Source organism: Atta colombica, unplaced genomic scaffold (genome assembly GCF_001594045.1).
Source record: "Atta colombica isolate Treedump-2 unplaced genomic scaffold, Acol1.0 scaffold29, whole genome shotgun sequence".
In the NCBI taxonomy this organism is placed as follows: domain Eukaryota; kingdom Metazoa; phylum Arthropoda; class Insecta; order Hymenoptera; family Formicidae; genus Atta; species Atta colombica.
The window spans coordinates 226,468-246,531 of NW_017259392.1; the positions used below are offsets into that span (position 1 = coordinate 226,468).

The 20,064-nt window shown below is 31.7% G+C and overlaps 1 protein-coding gene across 8 annotated transcripts in view; it reads right to left on the minus strand.

Moving 5' to 3' along the window:
• Positions 1–20,064, minus strand: part of LOC108690011 (rho guanine nucleotide exchange factor 12) — a 368,684-nt gene that overhangs the window by 69,846 nt on the left and 278,774 nt on the right. For all 8 annotated transcript variants that reach the window (XM_018197048.1, XM_018197050.1, XM_018197047.1 and 5 more), the window contains 2 exons: positions 18,345–19,664; positions 7,369–7,485 (listed from right to left, as the gene is read on the minus strand). In XM_018197048.1, the coding sequence (XP_018052537.1) occupies positions 7,369–7,485; positions 18,345–19,664 (1,437 nt within the window). The remainder of the gene's footprint in view (positions 1–7,368; positions 7,486–18,344; positions 19,665–20,064) is intronic.

Here is a 20,064-nt window from a genome sequence, read left to right on the forward strand (position 1 = left end):
AATTATTATACGGCATATGTATTATTTTAATTAATCCAGTCAATTTTCTCTGGCATTATTGATAATACAAAAAATGTTTCAAAACTGGGACGCATTTTAATCACGTTTTTTTTTAGGTGGAGACGCCAAAAATATATGAAGTTGTAACGATGCATTCCCGAAATGTATCGTTCCCGGCTGAATGTTATATGTGGAAAAACTCGCATACGACGATGAGATATACTTAAATCTTTTCAAAAACCAAAATATTGATAGATCAACAAACAGCGCGTCGTACGAGATCGAGTCACTTATTTACTAAAAACGCTTTCCGCAGGAGAAAACACCGACTGTCGAAGAAAACTGGGAAATGTCGACATGATCTAACAATGCGATATAAAATATTCGATTGTAAAAAAGATCTATTCCGTTCCCGATCACAGTCCCGAGCGAGTCAGCACTCAAAATCCGCCGAGCCAACACGACCATCATCCGATTTTGATCTTCGACAAACAGTAAATAGCGTGAAAAAGGGTTAGAAAGTAGCTCTCCGCTGTCTCCGCTGAGCAGTTTTAGCAGCGAAAACTTTCGTTCACACCAATGGACAAACGAGGCAAGGAGATAAAGCGTACTTTGCCTCCATTGAATTCTCAGTATTTGGCAAGCGAGCTGGACAGTCTCTGTGCACCGGAATAAACACGAAGTGGAGTGTTCTCTGCCTCGAGCGAGCGTTCTCAATAACCGCCGTTTGCATTATTTGCAGGAGAAATCCTGTATCGGGTCCCGTACTATCACGATCATCGCATACCGAGACCAACATATATGTGCACGCATTCATATTAACGCGCCTGTCACGACACCGCGAATCAGCTATCCGATTCTGATCACACTCGTGAATCAGCGTCACCTGATTCCGAATCACGTCGCAGGGTCTACACTGCGTATACCTCTGTAACATCTGTTACGAGTAAATTCCGCATTTCACAATATATATGATATATATGACACACACATACGCATAATTAGTCTGTCACATGCAATATACCCTATAACATACAACATAACTTATAATAAATTTTCTGGCGCTGGGGTGGGTGAATCCGATGTGCTCGTTTCTTTGTATGGTACATCCCTTTTCCCACAAATATTCTTTTAGATTTAGCTATCGTTGATATCGAAAAGAGATGGGAACTTATTAAAGTATTTATTAAGCTAAAAGGAGGAATATATCTGCCGTAAAATTTGTTTTATCTTTATTATATTTTGACATCTTACAGAGCTTTCCAATCGTAATCAATAGCTAATTTGTAACGCATATTATTGTCAATTTTCGATATATGTATATTAGATTACCAAGGAAAAAAAATTTTTTTTTTAATCAAGCACTTGGCTCAAAAGCTTCCATTTTATGTCAACAGAACACTCCTAAATTTTTATCAAAAAATATTAAGATTTAGAGTCACTAATGATTTTTAAATTAAAGTTTCGATTTTCCTTAATATACTTAATTTCATGCAAAAATGACTTAATTCAGATTTTCAATATGGTACTGTATATTTTTTTAATAGCTAAACACGATGCAATAGTTTATTTAACCCTACGATATACACCTTAAGAAATATAGTTCGATTAATGTAAAAAAAACCAAATTTCAGAGTTCAAGATCGATTTTAGCAAGCGTTCAAATTGTATTATTTTTTCACATTAATTAAACCATATTTCTTAAGGTATACATCATAGGGTTAAATGAACTATTGCATGTTAGCTATTAAAAAAACATACAGTACCATATTGGAAATCCAGATTAAGCCATTTTTGCAAATTAAATGTATTAAGGAAAATCGAAACTTTGATTTAAAAATTGTTTACTAACAACCTCTAAACCTTAATATTTTTTGATAAAAATTTAGGGGTTTTTTGGAATAAAAGCTTTTGAAATAAAAGCTTTTGAGCCCGATTAAAAAAAATTTTTTTTTTCCTTGGCAGTCTTAATGTATATATAATACGAAACCTGTTCTTTTTCAGTTATCCTTGGGAATATGCGTAATAATATGAATTCTCATAATTCTTGTCAGATAACATCAGTTTTAATTTCCGATCGATTTATATCAGGATTGTAAGTTTTTAATTGTTACACTTTAGTTTCTTTCATAATTGTTTAAAATTATGATTTTTGTTTAGAATTTTTACATAATTGACTATATGTGTACATATTGGACTTAATATTAATTTCGCCGAGGAATTTAGTTATTGGAAATTTTTATATCTTGATTATTTATCTTGTTGATGTGGCAAAAATACTTCCAATTTACATTCGATTTTTGATGGAAACAAGTGTTTGGTTGATTACATGGATTCCTATCGTTGTAATATTACTAGTTTACTACATTTTAAGATTTTAAATTATTTGAATTGTGTTTTCTAAACTAAAGTGATGAAAACTTTGTGAGTCAAACGATCAAAATTTTGTATGAACTATTACGTATACTTAATTATTAAATAATTTATCTAATCATTTATTTAATATCTTTGTTATTCGTATTAATCGTTAAATAAAAGTTTATTGTTTGCTCATACTCGAACGTGCGCCTGCGGGCATTATATAATACATCTTTATATATATATCCTAATTCCCTCTTTGAATGATTGACTTATCGACACTTATGTGAATCTGGTACCTGACTTTAGAAAAAAAATTGTATATAAATTAAATTAATGTTAAATTAAATTAAATTAAATTGATTTGTACATATTTATATCGCCTTTCTTTTTGTTATACCTCAAGAGGTTCAAAATTATAAAATTTTGAAAAATATTGCTACTCTTCTTTGAAATGGAAATACCATTTAAATGATTTTATCCGTCAGTTGACCACAACGTGATCAAATGAGACATTTTTGATGTCGTTCAACTTGAGAAATTTTATTTTTCATGTGACACATAAGAAAACTCTAATGGAATTTTATCTGACGAGTGTACTGGCCAATTCACAAGTCCGATCCAATCTCGGAGAGACATTGCTTGTAGATTACCAAAAACCTTTGATTTGTGTTATGATCAAGAGCATCATCGTGCTGGAATTACATGCATGCTTTAGTTGTAAGATGATATCTTCTAAAAATGCAGGAAGTTCATTTTAATGAAATTAAAATGAACTTATATGGCTCCTTCTATTGATGTCACATCATATAAGATCTAATCATATAGCCAGGTTTCCAGGATGTTGGATTGGATGATACAGATTTTTATTAGCCAGTATACTCGCCAGATCTAACTCCATTAGATTTTTTCTTATTTTACATATATCTAAAAATGAAATTTCTCAAGCTGAACCTATGATATCAGACAAAATAAAAAGAAAAATAATAATTGCATGTCACTATATTCTATCAAATACTCTTGACTTCGAAAGGTAATTCAGAATGTATTAGGATGTATATTAATGTCCGCGAACATGCATTAGAATATGGATAATAAACTTTTTTATGTGCGTGAACTTATATGACCTTAAGTATCTATGGTAAGTTGTATTCGTCTTAAGCTACAATATCAAAATCATAGATGTTTGAAAATAGATTCTACTTAAAAAAAAAAAAAAAAAACAGACTAACTTCATATATTTTTAACGCCTCCATTTAGAAAAAAATAGCATGATAAAATATATATCTCCTAAAATATATATCTCCTCAAATCATTCCACTTTTACTTCCGCCTAACTGTTTATCGACTGACATTTTTTCGTTAACTTGAATTATCTAATCTTATTTTAATATTATAAGCCGACTTTCAAAATTGATATTTAAAAAATTATTAAAATAAGATTAGATGACTATCGACTTATAATCAATTTAGAGTTAAGAATATTTTGCACTTTTAAAGCAGGGAATTTGTTTCAGAGCGCAGTCGTGTCCAAAAATTAGATTTTATTGATGAACTTTTTTTGTTAATAACTTTTTAAGGAACAATGAACGATGGCTAAAATTTATCCAAGGTTACTTGACAACATATGTTACGAGGATATTAGTGGCATATACTGCATAATTAATCTTTTTTTTTTATCAATAATTTATTAATAACTTTAGAGAAAATTAACAGGATTGATTAAGGAAGTTCGATTGTTAATCGAAAACCAACTTAGAGACTTAATTTTTTTTATATAATGTAAATAAATTTTATATAATGTAAATAAATAAGTGTGTCTCATACATTTGTTAATATTCTATACACTAATAATTTATTAAAAATATAGTACATAAATAGTATTCATAATTCATTGCACTAATATTGCATATGATTTGAAATCGCTGTAACGACAATTTATTTCAGTCGCATTTTTTATTCCAAAGTAATTATTGAAACCTCCTTAAAATGGGACATCTATCTGTATATATGTGCGTATATATACAAATTAACAAAGAGAGTTCAATAACTTAAAAATTTGAGAAAATGTAAAATTTAATAACCAGTATAAGTCAGAATAAATGCATCTAATAACAAAACAATTTTTTAAAGTTGATATTTTAAGGATAAAAATATCTCTTTAAAAAATCAGTATTCACTAAATTTAAACTCTAAGCTTAACTTAATTGATTTCTAAACGAATATTATCAAAAACAATGATGCAAAAAGATACTTGGAACAAAAATTACATTTTAACAAAATCTTTTAAATAAATAAATTTCTTTTATTATATTATAGTTATTTGATTATGATAATTATAGTTCTGAGATCGCGTCACTAGCTCTCTTCACTGCACCTCATCCCCCATTGCTGTGACTCCGTCGCTCTCCGCGCCATGGCTTTGGGTGAATGGCAACGAGAAAAATCGTATGCATTATGAGCAATTCGAATCGATATCGATCGGCGGATAATTCGGTCTTTAATAATAATGTATTAATATATAACTTTTTTGTATTTAAAATTATATTTTCTATTAAATCCTCTTATTCGAAAATGTAATTTATATCTTATTTAATATTATTTAATATTATTTAATATTATTTAATCTTATTTCTTTATAGTTTAATATTTGATACACGCAATAATATCAAAGATATATAAAAGCCAAAGATTTTCGACTGATAGTCAATCTATCACAATCAGATTTGACAACAATATGATTAAATGTATTTGCTCTCGTCAAGAATATTTGTCTCATATGAGAGCAATGAAGGGTTAAATAATTATAAATAATTATTGCTTAAGATTAAAGTTAAATTATGATAAAATAAATTAAAATTACTTTTGAAGATTTAACAGGTATTTTCCTCAGAGATGTCAAAAGATTTGCGAATTATCACAATAGCGTAATCTATTGCTAATGCTAACATCAATACAAATATGAAAATGCCTTTAATCGAGCCGACACAAGTTATTAGTGTGTAATAATTTATTATTTTTTATTTCTACGATATTCGACCTCCGAATATTAGATCCTTTTCAGTATAATAAATTATAATTATATAACAAATAGAATAAATTTATAAATACATCTATATATGAATGATCCTTATAAAGCGCGTATTATGAACGGTTGTAACGATTTTATTCGAATTTGTATAACATTGAGCCTGGCTAATGTTGGCTACGCCGCTTTAATCTCCATTTTACAATCATCAAATTGCCAGATTTACTAAAAGATAAAATTATGTTATTGTATAAATTAATAAATAATATGAATTTCTATTAAAACTTACATGAAATTAGTAAGTGAAACATTGAGATGTTGCCTGTTACAAAGTTATGCTTCGAATGACGATTGTCAACGCAAAACACGATATCGACACAATGTATCGAAAGGAGGGGGAGCAACGAGTCAACAATTAAAACATTTGTTTGTAATAAATAATAGGCAATAATAGGCTAATACAAGAATACGTAAAAGATATAAATCAATAATTAGAATAATTTAAATAATAAAGTTAAAATTGCAGATACATAGTGAACCAAATCAAAAATTGAAATATTTTAGATAGGTAATGATTAAAATATATGTATATATACTGTATGTATATATACTATATATACATATACTAAAACGATAATAAATTAAATAACTACATAGAGTCTCTCTAAATTTGACTTCTGTAATCTTTGCATTCCTCACACTTTTACAAACACTAATGTCATGCCCCTTCCATATGCCATAATAGGTTGGATATGTGTTGCGCGCGCATCTGCACCTAATTATACTAGGTTCTCACAGTGTATGCAATATAATTCCATAGATTATGTATTTGTATAATGTATTCTTTTGTGATACGTAATATGTGATACATAAGTACATATGTCTGTTAAAGTTATGTACACTGTAGTGCACTTTGAGATTAGCATGCGCAACTGGTTTCGCACAAGTGATTGATAGACTAGTGCTGCAGAGAGGGTACTCTATAATTTTGGCATTTCTCAATTATTGTCCCAAATTTAGAGGGACTCTACTGTAATAAGGATATGGGTCAGCAACTAATATAATAAAATAATATATAATAAAATTATATAATATATTATAATAAAATTAAAATGCAATTATTATAATAAACCAAGTCAATAATTAAACCACCTGTAAGCAACAAGTCAATAATTGAAATAAATGTATAAATACTAAAAGCAATAAGTAAAAAGCAATAAGTAAAATAAATTGGGTAAAGAATTAGATAATTAAATTGAGTAAATAGTTAAATATTGTGTATAAATAATGTTAAGTGAGATTAAAATATACAGGATTTAAAAGTTCAATGTCATTTTGCAAATTTAATCCATTCGTCTTAGGATGTTTTTTCATGTTTTGCTGACGCTAAATGCTCATTTTTAATGTCAAAACAAGTCACGTGATCAAAATTGCTTGATATTCGACAATTTTGATCTGTTCTCTTGATTGATCTTTTGACGCTGAAAATGAACATCGAGTATCAGAATAAAAAAGCACATTTATAATACGTTCATAATACGCGCTTTATAAAAATTACTTGTATATAAACATATTTATAAATATATTCTATTAATTGTAATTTATTGTACTGAAAAGGACCCAAAAGGGGTTCAGAATTCGAAATATATACTGTAGAATTAAGAAACAATAAAATGTTACACGCTAATAACTTATGTTGGCTCGATAAAAGGCATTATTATATCTACATTGATTTATTCTTTCTGAGCTTTGTTGTTACATTTAATTAAGTTAATTATTAATAAGTTAATTATTAATGCTAACATTTTGTGAACCTTGCTGTTCATTTCATCAATGCGAGGAGCACTAACACAGTATCAGTGTGCGTTGATGAAGTAAATGGCAAGATTCACGAAATGTTGGCATTAGCAATAGTTCATGACAAATCGGTAACTTGCAAACTTTTTGGTATAAATTAAAATAATTAAAGAAACATACTTTACCTATTGGCGTAAGAATCGGTTCTGCAACGTGTACTGGTGGTGCTTCTACATGAACTTCCAATGGATCTATTAATGATAGTTGAGTACACGTGACCATTCGTAAAGATTCTATCATACCTATATGTACCAAAGAACCAATTAGTAACGTTAATAATATTTTTTATTTTCTACAGATACTAGAAAATTAATTTATTCAAAATTAATTTATTCAAAATTATTAAATATATATTAAAACATTAACAAATTCATTATTATTAATTTTTTTATAAACAACACACAGAGTGCCCCAGAATAACTTCCAAATATTTTGTGTGCTGGTACAGCGGACTAAACTGAGTCCTCCATCATTTTGCAATTTTCGCAATAATTAAGATATTAATTACTAAATATCACTAAATATTGGTCTTCAATAATTTTTAATTCAAATTCTATTAACTTCACAGAAAAGTAGCAAATGACAAAAATTGTTTTTTGAGTAAAAAAATTATTGAACCAATTCAGCGATTTTTAGTCTGTACCAATACATGATATTTAGCAGTCATTCATATACGGGGGGCATATATACAGGGTGTAAAAAAAGTAACCTCCTAAATATTTTGCAAAGTAAACATTTCTGAAAGAAATGTTTCGTACAAAAATTGTAGAGTTCAAAAAGATCAAAAATTTCCTGATCTGATCAGTTTGAGTGATGTCATCAAAGTCAGGTTAAAATCACATCAATTTTTTTTTATAAAATGTTCAATTTGTATTCCAGAATCTAATAGCTGGTATCAAAAGCTTTTCAAAATGTTACAATAAAGTTATTTTTCATTAAATATTTTTTATGTTTATAAAGCTTTAAAATTACAATCAGTATCAATATTATTTAAAGTGTATCATATATAGGGAAGATCATACGTCTGGCTTTTCCCAGATATGTATTCTTTTTTTTTTCGAGCAACGTCCGTTTGGGGAGTTTTCAATGTGTTCAGGATGTACTCATTTTGGGATTATCGTATAATTACCAGTTTTAACCTTAATAAATTGGAGATTTCTGATTTAAAAGTAGTAAAGTAAAAAAGAAAAGAGGACATTTTAGGCTAAATTGTAATACAAAATAAGTTATTTGGACAAAACTAGAAAAAAAAGAGTATATTTAATAATCCTAAGAACATAAAAACATGTATATAGTATTGGCCAAAAAACATATTTTAACATAATATAATATCTAATAATTTTCAAATTTTTTTATTTTTTATAGATACATGGGCCTAATTTACACCGAGAGTTCGATCCGAGTCGGAATGTAAGAATCAATCAACTGCAGTCGAGCATTCCCCTATCATTCGGCTGTAACAGGGGAATGCTCGATTGCAGTGGTTCTTGCATTCTGACCCGGATCGAACCCTCGGTGTAAACTAGGTCATAGACTATATTCTAAAATTTACTGCCAGTACTGAAAGTCTATAGTGCACGTGAATTATAGGTTTTCAATATTGGCAGTAAATTTTGGAACAACTATAGTAATGATCTAGTGATTAGCTTATTACATATTTTATGTGCGATGAACTTAATAATTTCCTTTTGAAATGAGTGTCAAAAAGAGTATTCCCCAGATATGTTAAAGATCCGGTTAGATGTCTCTCCAGACTCTTTGAGAAAAGAGTATATATCCAGGAAAAATTGGACTTCTGGTCCTAGATTTGGGAATGAAGCTCATGAAGCACATATAAAAACGTAAAGGCGTTCATAACAGAAAAACAGTGGCCAATCAGAATTCTTCCTAATAGTTAGTAACAAAAAGCTGAAATTGTCGAGCACGAGTTCTGATTAGTTGCTGCTTTCTGCTTTTCCGTCAAAGTGTGAACGCGCCGTAAGCAGTAAGCAAATTGGCCAATCATAGTAGAAACCATAAGACCAATAACAAATGCAATGTTACGATTTCCTTATTGCTTACGTTTTTGAATATGCTATAGGCTTGAACAAGAGAGCGGAAGCTATTAGGATACAGACTTCTATTATAACATTAGACCGCTAATTTGTCCTTTTAATTGTTGTCAAAATGTATGTACTATATGCGCAGAAGAAATACATTTATATACTGCGCATGCTTTCTATATACTTTTGAACCAATCTCAGAAACGTTAGATCATCTGATCTAGTGACATCTTTTTTTCTGAATGTGACAGTTTTATTCTGCGTATTCACTGTGCGCAAGCAATATTTTTACATAATGAAAAGTAGGTTAATAATCTAGTATAGTAATAGAAGTCTGTGTATAAATCCTATCGCGCATAATTCACATGAAATATATATCAATACTTAGGGTGTTTTCGATAACTCAAGTTTGAGTTCTATCCACCAGGATGGAAAAATATTATAGACATAACCTAATACCCTTCATAACTTGACGTTATCTTGTATACTATGAGTTGAGTTAACTGGTGAAGTAATGAAATCGGAGAAGAATAAAATAATTTCGCAAAATTTTACGAATTGTGAGATGCAATGTTTTTATTAATTAAAAATAAAATTCGATCGAGGTAATATATAACATAAATATGATAGAGAGCGCCAATGATCGGTCAAAGTTAGATTTCGAATAATATATTTAGTTTCGAATAATATAATATTCTTGGTTTATTTTAATTTATATCAGATATAATTGTGCACGTTCGGACTTTTAAACACAATCAATCTGAGATGCTATAATAATTGCGAGCCGAAACGTTCGATCATTTGTGAATATATATAATCCCCTCCTTTTAGTTTGGATAAGAAACTTTTATTATCTCAGCCGAAAAATATTACTTCAGCCAAGATTCGAATCTGGGACCTCTTATGGAAGACGTGGAGGAATGGTGCAGAACTTGCAAAGTGTGAGTAGCAAGGAGAGATCCATCAGGAAAGGGGAAATCTCCTTTATAGATATATAATGTTGGCGCTCCATTCGAAAGAGTCCAGATGGACATACTCATACGGACACTTCTATCAGAAACTCCTTCCGGAAATAAGTATTTACTAATCGTTGTTGGTTGTTTTACAAATGAAAATTTTCCCTTTAAAGAAAGGAAAGTTAAGTGTTAGGTCAAAAACTATTGCGGAAACCTTCTTAAATCAAATTATTTCCAGGCATGTTCCTCTAGAAGTTCACAGATCAGGAAAAAAACTTCGAGTCGAGAATCTTCCGCGAACTGTCGCGCATATTAGGAATTAAGAAAACAAGAACAATTGCTTTGTATCCACAATCGGATGGGCAGATGGAACGTTAGAATCATATTATCTTGGATTATTTGGCAAAGTTTGTTTCTGAGAATTGAGAGAAGGATTGGGACCGATTGAGTCCCGCCGTATCTGTTGGCGTACAGGTCTGCCAAGCATAAAACTACGGAAATGACCTCAGCAGAGGTCATACTTCGCTCAGGATCTTCATTTTATTACGTCGATTTACGTGGCAATTTTTTTACTGGAACTGAAGAGATTGATTCTCCTTAGGACTCTTTAGGAAAGATGAAAAGGAAGAGAAATCCATAAAAATGTAAGGAAAAGAGAATATCAGATCTTCAAACAAAGTCATGGTACGAACAAAAAGCCAAGCAAATCTTTTTCGAGAAGAGGCAGAAAATCTGGCTGTATAATATATATACTCTCGGAGGAAAAAAGGAAGAACTTCAAAGTTGCAGAGCAATTGAGAAGCTGCCATATTGTGTAGCTAAGAAATTAAGCGACGTTATTTTTGTATTCGCAAGTCAAACAAATGTAAAAATGAAGTAGGTAGTACATTCATAGGCTATCACTTTATATGGAAAGATGATCAGATCCATAAATATGATGTAATAAATCGGTAAATCGGAGTCCTAATACCGCTTGGTGGAAGTAATAAAATTGATGCTAAGTTGTGCAACATAAGCTACGCGATAATGTCTTTTCGGTTACAGAGTTCGAGAGAGAAAAAGACTTGAGACGGGTTCGAGCGACACGGGAAAAAGAAGATCGGAGGACCCGTTGGTTACATTGAGAAACAATTCGTCACCAATCTTCAAGAGAACAAGAAATTTCAATGGTGGCTTCGCTTCGCGATGGAGGCGGGCATTTTTTTTAAAAAGATCGCCTCTCCCACGATTTTTAAACCATCATTTTTCCACGAGATGATGGACAAATGCCAAGGCGGGGACTGGAGGCAGAAGTACAGTCGGATCCCTTCCCCCTCCTGTCCGAAAAACGAAGAATCAAGAACTTAAAGAGAACTTTAAGAGACAAGAGGATCTTAGAATTCCCTTCGCGAAGATGATGCCCAAGCGGGAGAATTAGCTATCCTCCGGGGGAGGAACTGAAGAGGGGTCCTGCTCAAAAAAGAAAAAAAGTTTTAAGCATGAAAGATTGGGCCCAGGAGGATCAGAGCTCTGGAAAACTGTAATAGCAGCGCAATACAAAAACTGATTGGGAGCCCGAGATTCCTTTGGAGGTCAATGTTAAAAGTCACAAATGTCGGTATGACAATCTATAAGAAAAAGAGCAGTGTTATGCCCGTGTTTTTTTTTGCCGACGCCCGTGATGAAGCGAAGAGCACGTTGTCAAGACAATTAGAGATTTGTTTGTTTCAACAACTAGATCGTCAAATTTGAATGTGAATCGGTGTGTTGACCATCGATTTCCATACAATAACAGAGATTCTAACTTTTAGTAGCTATGTTGAATACGAGATATTTGTTTGCTGTATCTGGTGTTAGTCGAACTAGTATTCAATGAATTTTGAAACACTACAAATAGATTTGATATGAATTCTATATTAAATTAAATTGCTACAGAAACTTAATGAGGGCGACTTTAACTATCGTTTACAATTTTGTAAAGTCATAAATGAACGTACAAATAATTCAAATTTCCTTTTTAATATCTATTTTTCTGATAAATTTTCTTTTTTCTTAAACAATAAATTGTCATAATTGTTAATGGAAAGATTCTTCGAGGATTAGGATATTTCACGAAGTCCATAACAAACATCCATAAAATAAATGTTTGGACTGGCACTTTTGACAACTGTCTCATTGGACTCTTTTTTTACTTCATAATTTGAATAAAGATATGGATTTGAAATTGTTAAAAGACATCATTGATTCAACATTAATTGATATTATCAAGAATGATGATCTCAAAGATCAATTGATATTCCAATAGGACAGAGCTTCTTCACATTATGCACGGCTTGTTTGTGAAAATTTCGATAAAATTTTTTTGGGTCGTTAGATTGAAGGAGAGGAGTTTCTTCGGTCCCCAGATTTTACGTCAACATATCATCGACGAATGCTATCAAATCAATTTACAAATGCTCCAGAATTTACGTTTCGAGCAGAATCTCTATTATTGTATAGAAGTCGGTGGTCAACATTTCGAATAATTACTACACTAAATTACAAATAATATATATTTAGACATTCTTTGCAACTTATTAATGGATTGATTCGATAGATAAGAAAGAAAAAAATTTTTAAATATGAAAATCTATTTGTTTTTTTAGATTTAATATTCTGTATCTTCTAAAGGAATTGATCGAATTTAAAAAATCAAACGTAAGAATATAGAGAATTGAAAGATCTTTTTAATTGTATATCATTTAGCCTCCTTCCCATTTGAAATTTTTTAGGAATTGATACCCCGCTTAGGGGGTTGAAGATGAGAATTATACGTCAAAAGATGTCCCTCTCCCAACCAATAAATTGACTTGTTTTCAGGTTTTTTTCGAAAAATCATTTTTGTACGATTCAATCTATCTCGTTTTCAGTGGGCTACCCTGTACATTAAGGTGAAATTCGTTGCGAGCATTTTAATTGCGTTTTGTAATACTATGTTTACCATTTATTAGCAAGATTTTGTCAATATGTCCTGTTTTTAGTTTTGCAAAATAAATTGCTAACAAACATTCATTATGACGCTGTTCACTGTATCATAACGATAGCAGCTGCTTTAATAATCGCGATAAATTTTCTTTATTTAACCAAGTCTAATGCTCTAATAATAAATGTTCCCTATAGCTTCAAAATAATCAAAATTTATTGAATGTTATTGTTTAATAATCTGGTTATATAATTCTGCTCACAAGTATCACAATATTTATTGTGATTGGTCACGCGCGCTTCTGCAGGAATATAAAAAGTGAACATCTTTCGCAATCTGAACGTGAGTGTTCTCCAACATCTCTATCAGTGGGACAACCAAATACTTTTTTTACTGCAAGATGCTCTATTAATGTACAATTTGATTGACAAAGAGACTGCAGTTCAGTATTTTTACGTGTTTCCATCTTTCGTTTGTGAGTTTTCTTTTATAATGGCATGATATATATACTTAAATGTGCTGAGGGGGAAACTCTTGTAAAACTAGAGTCTCATTCCAAGTCTAGCTAACCAATATTTATGTGACTGGTTTTTAAAATATTTTCTACATCGTCCATAGTCTTATCGCGATTTGACTCTGTACCAATGATTGGTTTACTCCAATTGATACATTTGCCATTTGTCCATCTTCCTCTTGGAAGACGAACTCCAGAGACATTGCCATCATTATAAGCAAATCCGAATTTCTCTGACATGATCGCGACCACGGATTTAGCCAGATTAATGAATTGTATCAAATACATTTCAGACATTGCTTCAATATCTTTGGTGCAATCCGTTATCGCCGTTACCGCAAGGAAGTTCTCTGGACTTTCTGGCAAAGAAATCGGATAAGACTAATGGTACATGATCATAATAGCAAACTTTGGATAATTTTGACACTCAGGAAACTTCTCCTATAAAGTTGGGTTTATTGGACTACTGGTTGGGAAATTTTTGATTTCCTTTCGATGTCTTAAAATTTAAGGCATGTCTCAAAATTGTTCATCTGGGGCCCAAATTCTTCTATAAAATTAGTCTTGTGTTAGCCAGAAATTCACTGTGGAAGAATAAGAATCCAATAATAAAAAGAAACAGCGACATCAACTTTATATGAAGCATATTTAATAATTCACAGAAAAAGATATGGACTTTATCTGCATTTCTAAAACAATATCGAAGGTGAGATGTCATGTTGATTTTCCAAAGAATCACCCAACTATATATACAGGGTGTCTCTTAAGATGAGTCGGGACCACATTGGGAGCGGAGAATGGATCAAAGGGAACAAAAAATTCTTATACCATTTTGAGTATAGTACCATACTCGCTATAGTTTTCGAATTAGAAAAGGAAATATCTAAGTCAATATGTGATTAAGCCGCGCCGCGCGAATTCGTAGAACGGCTCACACTCGAATAGCGGCGGCGGCGATAGGAAGGAGAAAGGAGCGCTTCACACAGCCTGGCACAGCGTAGCATGGCGGTCCTATGAGTTTCGCCGCATCGCGCCTACACTATCCAAAAATGTTATTTTAGCTGAAGTGTGTGTAGTTGAATGCGTATACACTTGAAATTATAATATAAGCTCGCGTATAAATAGTCCCTACATTGGAAATCCATATGTATTAGGGGTTCCGTACAATAAAAGGAACAGGGAACAGAGAACAGAGAATAAGAATTTTAATCTATCAGAAATCAATCATGCATTGTGGAATACACAGTTTCTGATAGGTTGAAATTCTTATTCTCTGTTCTTTGTTCTCTGTTCCTTTTATTGTGCGGAGCCTCTTATTTTTCCATGTATAATGACACATTTGACTGAGATTCTTTTTCACATATTTCTTGCCGTTTAACAAGTTTAATTGTACACCGTTAGAGACGTTCTTAAATTTTATTAATCTTTAATGTTCACTGATGAATAAAATTTGAATTTTCTGTAACTGAAAAGATTATTAATATATACGTTAATGAGATGTTTAAGTTTGCATTAACACATCAAAAATAAAACTCCGGCAAAATATAGCATAAAACGAAGCGACGAACGAAGTATGTCTCGAAACGTAATTAAATATCAACATCATATAATAAAGCAAACGAAAGATATCACGATGATCAACATACGCTTTGCGTAGTGCTCTAATTAATCACTTAACATATCTATAATTGTGTTAAAACGTACTTAACGTGCTAAATAATGTGATTTATAATGATAAGAAATGTGTAAGGAAAACTTCAGCGAAAATAAGATTTTTGGATAGTGTAGGCGCGATGCGGCGAAACACATAGGTCAGGCTGTGCCAGGCGACGAAGCGCTCCTTCCCTCTCCCTGCATGCCACCGCTGCCGCTGTTCGAGTGTGGGTCGTCTTACGCGCGATGCGGCTTAACCGCATATTGGCTTAGACGTTTCCTTTTCTAATTTGAAAATTACAGTATCTCAAAATGGTATAAGAATTTTTTGTTCCTTTTGATCCATTTTCCGCCTCCAATGTGGCCTCGATCCATTTTAGGAGACACTCTGTATATGTACCACATGAATATATATGAACATATTTATAATCATTTGAATTACACGGCAAATTGTTTTTTCGGATTTATAAACGCAACTACTGTAATAATAAATTAAATTGACAATTTAATAATTTTAATAATTTGATGCTCAATCAGGCATCCTATTAGAAAAGTATGTTGAAAAACTATAAATAAATAAATAAATTTATTATTTATTTATATGTGAAAAATATTATCTCGGCCGGAAGTCGAACTCGGATTTCTTATGTTCCGTACGAGCGTTCTAAGCCTTTAGACTACTAAAACCTTAGTAATATTCTTCGCAATAATCAGTATATATATATATATGGAAACGTCTTCTTTTCAGGCGATGTAATATAAACAATAAAAATCTTATAGGATTGTACATTTGAAAACTCAACAATAAGAAATAGAAGTAATGGTAAATGATTATCAAAAAGTAGACATTTTCATTACATAATGAGACCCTAAGCTATCGACTGAGTCCATTAAAAAATTCGTTCGCCTAGCTGTTTTTCAAATATCATAGTGTTTCCTATAGTGTAAAAGTACAAATGTTTCCGCAAATGTGCAGTAGATGAATGAATTTAGACCCAAATTTGATTGGTTTCCAATATGCTATCGCCATTATGCGCAACGTTTCACGTTGTCTTATTACGTCATGATGTTTCCAATCAACTCGATAGTTCAAGTAAAAATACACTGTTTCCTGCGTTCAGTACAGACTTTACTATACTTATAGACACTACTGTCATGTCTCTTGATTGTAAAGATAAGTTGAATTACAAAAAGGGAAAATAATTTAGTAATAAAATATTGGAATTTTCAAAGCGAATATTTTTCAAAGTCCTTATCAAGTCCTCTTTTCATGGATCCTAATCGTTTAGGTAGAACAAACTCAAGAATTTTCTTTTGTTGTTAAAAGATACAACAAATTTAAATATAATATAATAAAATTCCAAAAGAATAAGCAGATTTCGATGGAATGACAAATATATATCCGAAGCAGTATATAAACATACAAGATACTTCAAAAGTCTGAAAACAGTCGAATATATTGAAAACAAATTTTGAGAAAAATATTTCAGATAAAAGCTGTAGTTTAAAAAATCTATTCACTAATCACATCCGTTTGATGACGCCTTGGATGGCATTCAGATCAAGATCGAACTGATTTTTTAAAATAGAACATCCTATTTTTATGCCAGAATGTAATAATTGGTGTCAAGAATTTTTCAAAACGCTATAAGAAAATATTTTTTCATTAAGTACTTTTTGAGTTATGATGCTTTAAAGTTACACTACTGCCAGTATTAGCATTACACAAGATATTCGATCGATGGTTATCAAACCAGGATAGTCCAACTCCCTTGTAAAATGTTGCCAGCAGATGTAGCGCCTCTATAGAGTGATGGCACCCAGAAATAGAGCTACGTAGCCAAAAATTTAAAATATCAGTTGAACGTCGCTTGAACGAATATAATATATTATATATAATGTATTATATTAAATATTCAAAAAGTCAGACATCTTGCGTAATGTTAATGTCGGCGATACCTTCAGTCTTATAATTCAAAAAATACTTAATGATAAATAATTTTATTATGTTTTGAAAAGCTCTTAACATCAGCTATTAGATTTTGGCATCAAAAATATAGTAGCCCATTAAAAAAAATCAATTTGATCCTAACGCCATTCAAGTAAAGCGGATATGATCAGTAAATAGATCTTTTTAACTTCTTCAACAACTTTTGTCTGAAACATTTTTTTCAAAAATGCTTTGCTATCGAGATATTAGACCGTTTCCAGACTTTTGATATACTCTGTATATAAATTAACTCAACATTAATTTTTAATTAATCGTTTAATTTTTAATTAATATCTTTGTAACAAGCTAGTAAGTACATGTTTCCTTTTCTTTAAATTATTTTTAAGATTGATAAGCAATTTAAAAAAGTCCAATCATTATTTTAAATTATTTTTTTAGCAATTAAGGATACATTTTGTAAGACATTGTTAGCGCTATTGTGTAATCCTATTTTTATTTTGTCTAATGTTAAAACTATAATGACATTGTTAGCGTTAAATAAACGTAGCCCTATGTTTAATGTCGCAATTTTTCACTAATTTTCACGTGACATAGTAACTAATAATTACAGTAACTTTTAAACGATTTTATAAACCATTTTAAGATTTTATAAAATACATATTAATATTCTTAAAATCTATCTTTTAAGTAAATTTCAATCAACATGTTATTATTTTTAACGATAAGTAATACAACTTTAATTTATAGCATTATGTTTCCAGCTTCAGTCTATGAAGATTCATTTCAAGACTGAGAATATATCGCGGTGAGTAATCGCCGCATAATTTGAATTGTAAAAATTCATAATATATTATTAAGCATCAAGATTCGCCTTGGCCGAATATGGTCTTCTTCATTTATTTTTAATAAGTGTAAATAGTTTATTATTAATAATAGTTTATTATTAATAATAAGTGTAAAAAGTTTTTTGAAAAATTTGATTTAAATTATTGCATCACAAAATAAACTTATGATATCTACATAATAAATATAGCAATTTTCAACCTGTTGTTGACGACTCAGTTGATTGTATCCGCTGTTGTATATGTTCAGTTGTAGGAGTTCCCGTGATAGTGGTTTCCGGCATTTCTTCATCATGCTCTTGCATGCCGACAGTATTTTGTCCAAGATCTCTCAATTCTCGATCTTCCGGCTGATCTTTTTCGATATTTATACCATCCGTTTCCATTCCGGAAGGCGATGCGTCTTCCATTGAATGCATTGGCTCCTCCGCCAATGTAGCGGACGGCGTTGATCTTCTGTCGTGACGATCACGCGCTTTATAAGCCTCCACAGCTTCGGAGATGTGTTTGCACCAGAGTTTTCGTTCTGCCGAAGACGGTGCCACTAAATTATACATCTGCGCACCATTTTCTGAAGTGTTAACAAGATAGAGGGAATCTTTCTCAGCGGCATTGTGACGCACTAGTACAGTGGATAACTTCACAATCGGACTCAGCACGGAATTCCCCGCCTGGTTGGTCGTATTGATAAATTTAAGCAGATATTTATCGTCTTGTCGATGCAAAAAGAAAATCGTATCGTCGAGCAGCACTACATGCAGATCAACTGGTTTCGGCACTGAACGATTTGGTATCGATCGATTCGGCTCAGTACGTCGCCACTGCAGCGGTCCTTCATAAATCAACTTGCGCTTTGTAATATCAAGATTCTTGAACTCTTGTACGGTCGGGTGATCAAATTTATCGAAGGCTGATCGATCGATCGTTCGTTGAATCTCTGTAAGTCGTTGATGATCCTCGGCCTCCTTCACCGCCTGATTCACGCGACTTAGTATCTCTTTACTACGCTCGAGACTACGCAATATAGCTGCTTTTTCTTTTTCATTATTGTTCGGCGTGTACTTGGCGAGATTTTCAAAGAGCAACGGGTACTTTGTGAGTCGCAGCATGCCAGTTAATATATGATCTTTCAACTGAAGCCGGCGGCATAACGGATTTGCTTCTATGTCGTTCAGGAAGGCGTTTAACTTAGAATCCTTACGCCGACGATCGCGGAGAGCATCTAAAGCAACTTGCTGCTTAGCACAATAAGTCGACGCAGCCTTTTCAAAGATCTCACCAGCATCACCGTCGAACATCTCTAACAGAAGTTCGCCTACATCACTCACGCATGGATTTTCCTTTTTCTTTCGCTTCATCGCTTGATTAAAGTGTGAATGTATCATCAACATTTCATCCAGATTAGAGAAAAGTAATTGAATCTGATCTAACGGTAGCACTTGGGACTCCAACAAAGGTTTGTGGAAGACGTGTGAAAGCACTTTTAACGCACGGACATGAGAGCGCTCGGTGTGAAATAGCTCTGAAAAAAAAAGATATGAATAAAAATATAAATAAATTTAATAATAAAAAATGAAAGAAATTATCTATTATTAAATTTGAATGATAACAATAGCACTCGAATAGAACAATTTGAAAAAAATGCACTAAAAAAATTGATTCGTTTATATTAACAAGATCTATATGAATAAACGCATTTTGATTAAAGAGAATTTCTCATTATTATAACACTTAAGGACTTAAGATTAACAACTAGAATAGTGTATCAATAATTGATAGATTATTATATTAAGATTTTGCGTTTCGCGGATTTCCTCCATGTCCAGATTCATTCTTGGAATGCCTTCTAAAAATGGGTATTCCAAGAATCTGGACACGGAGGAAACCCGCGAAACGCAAAATCTTTATATAGGAAGCACCCG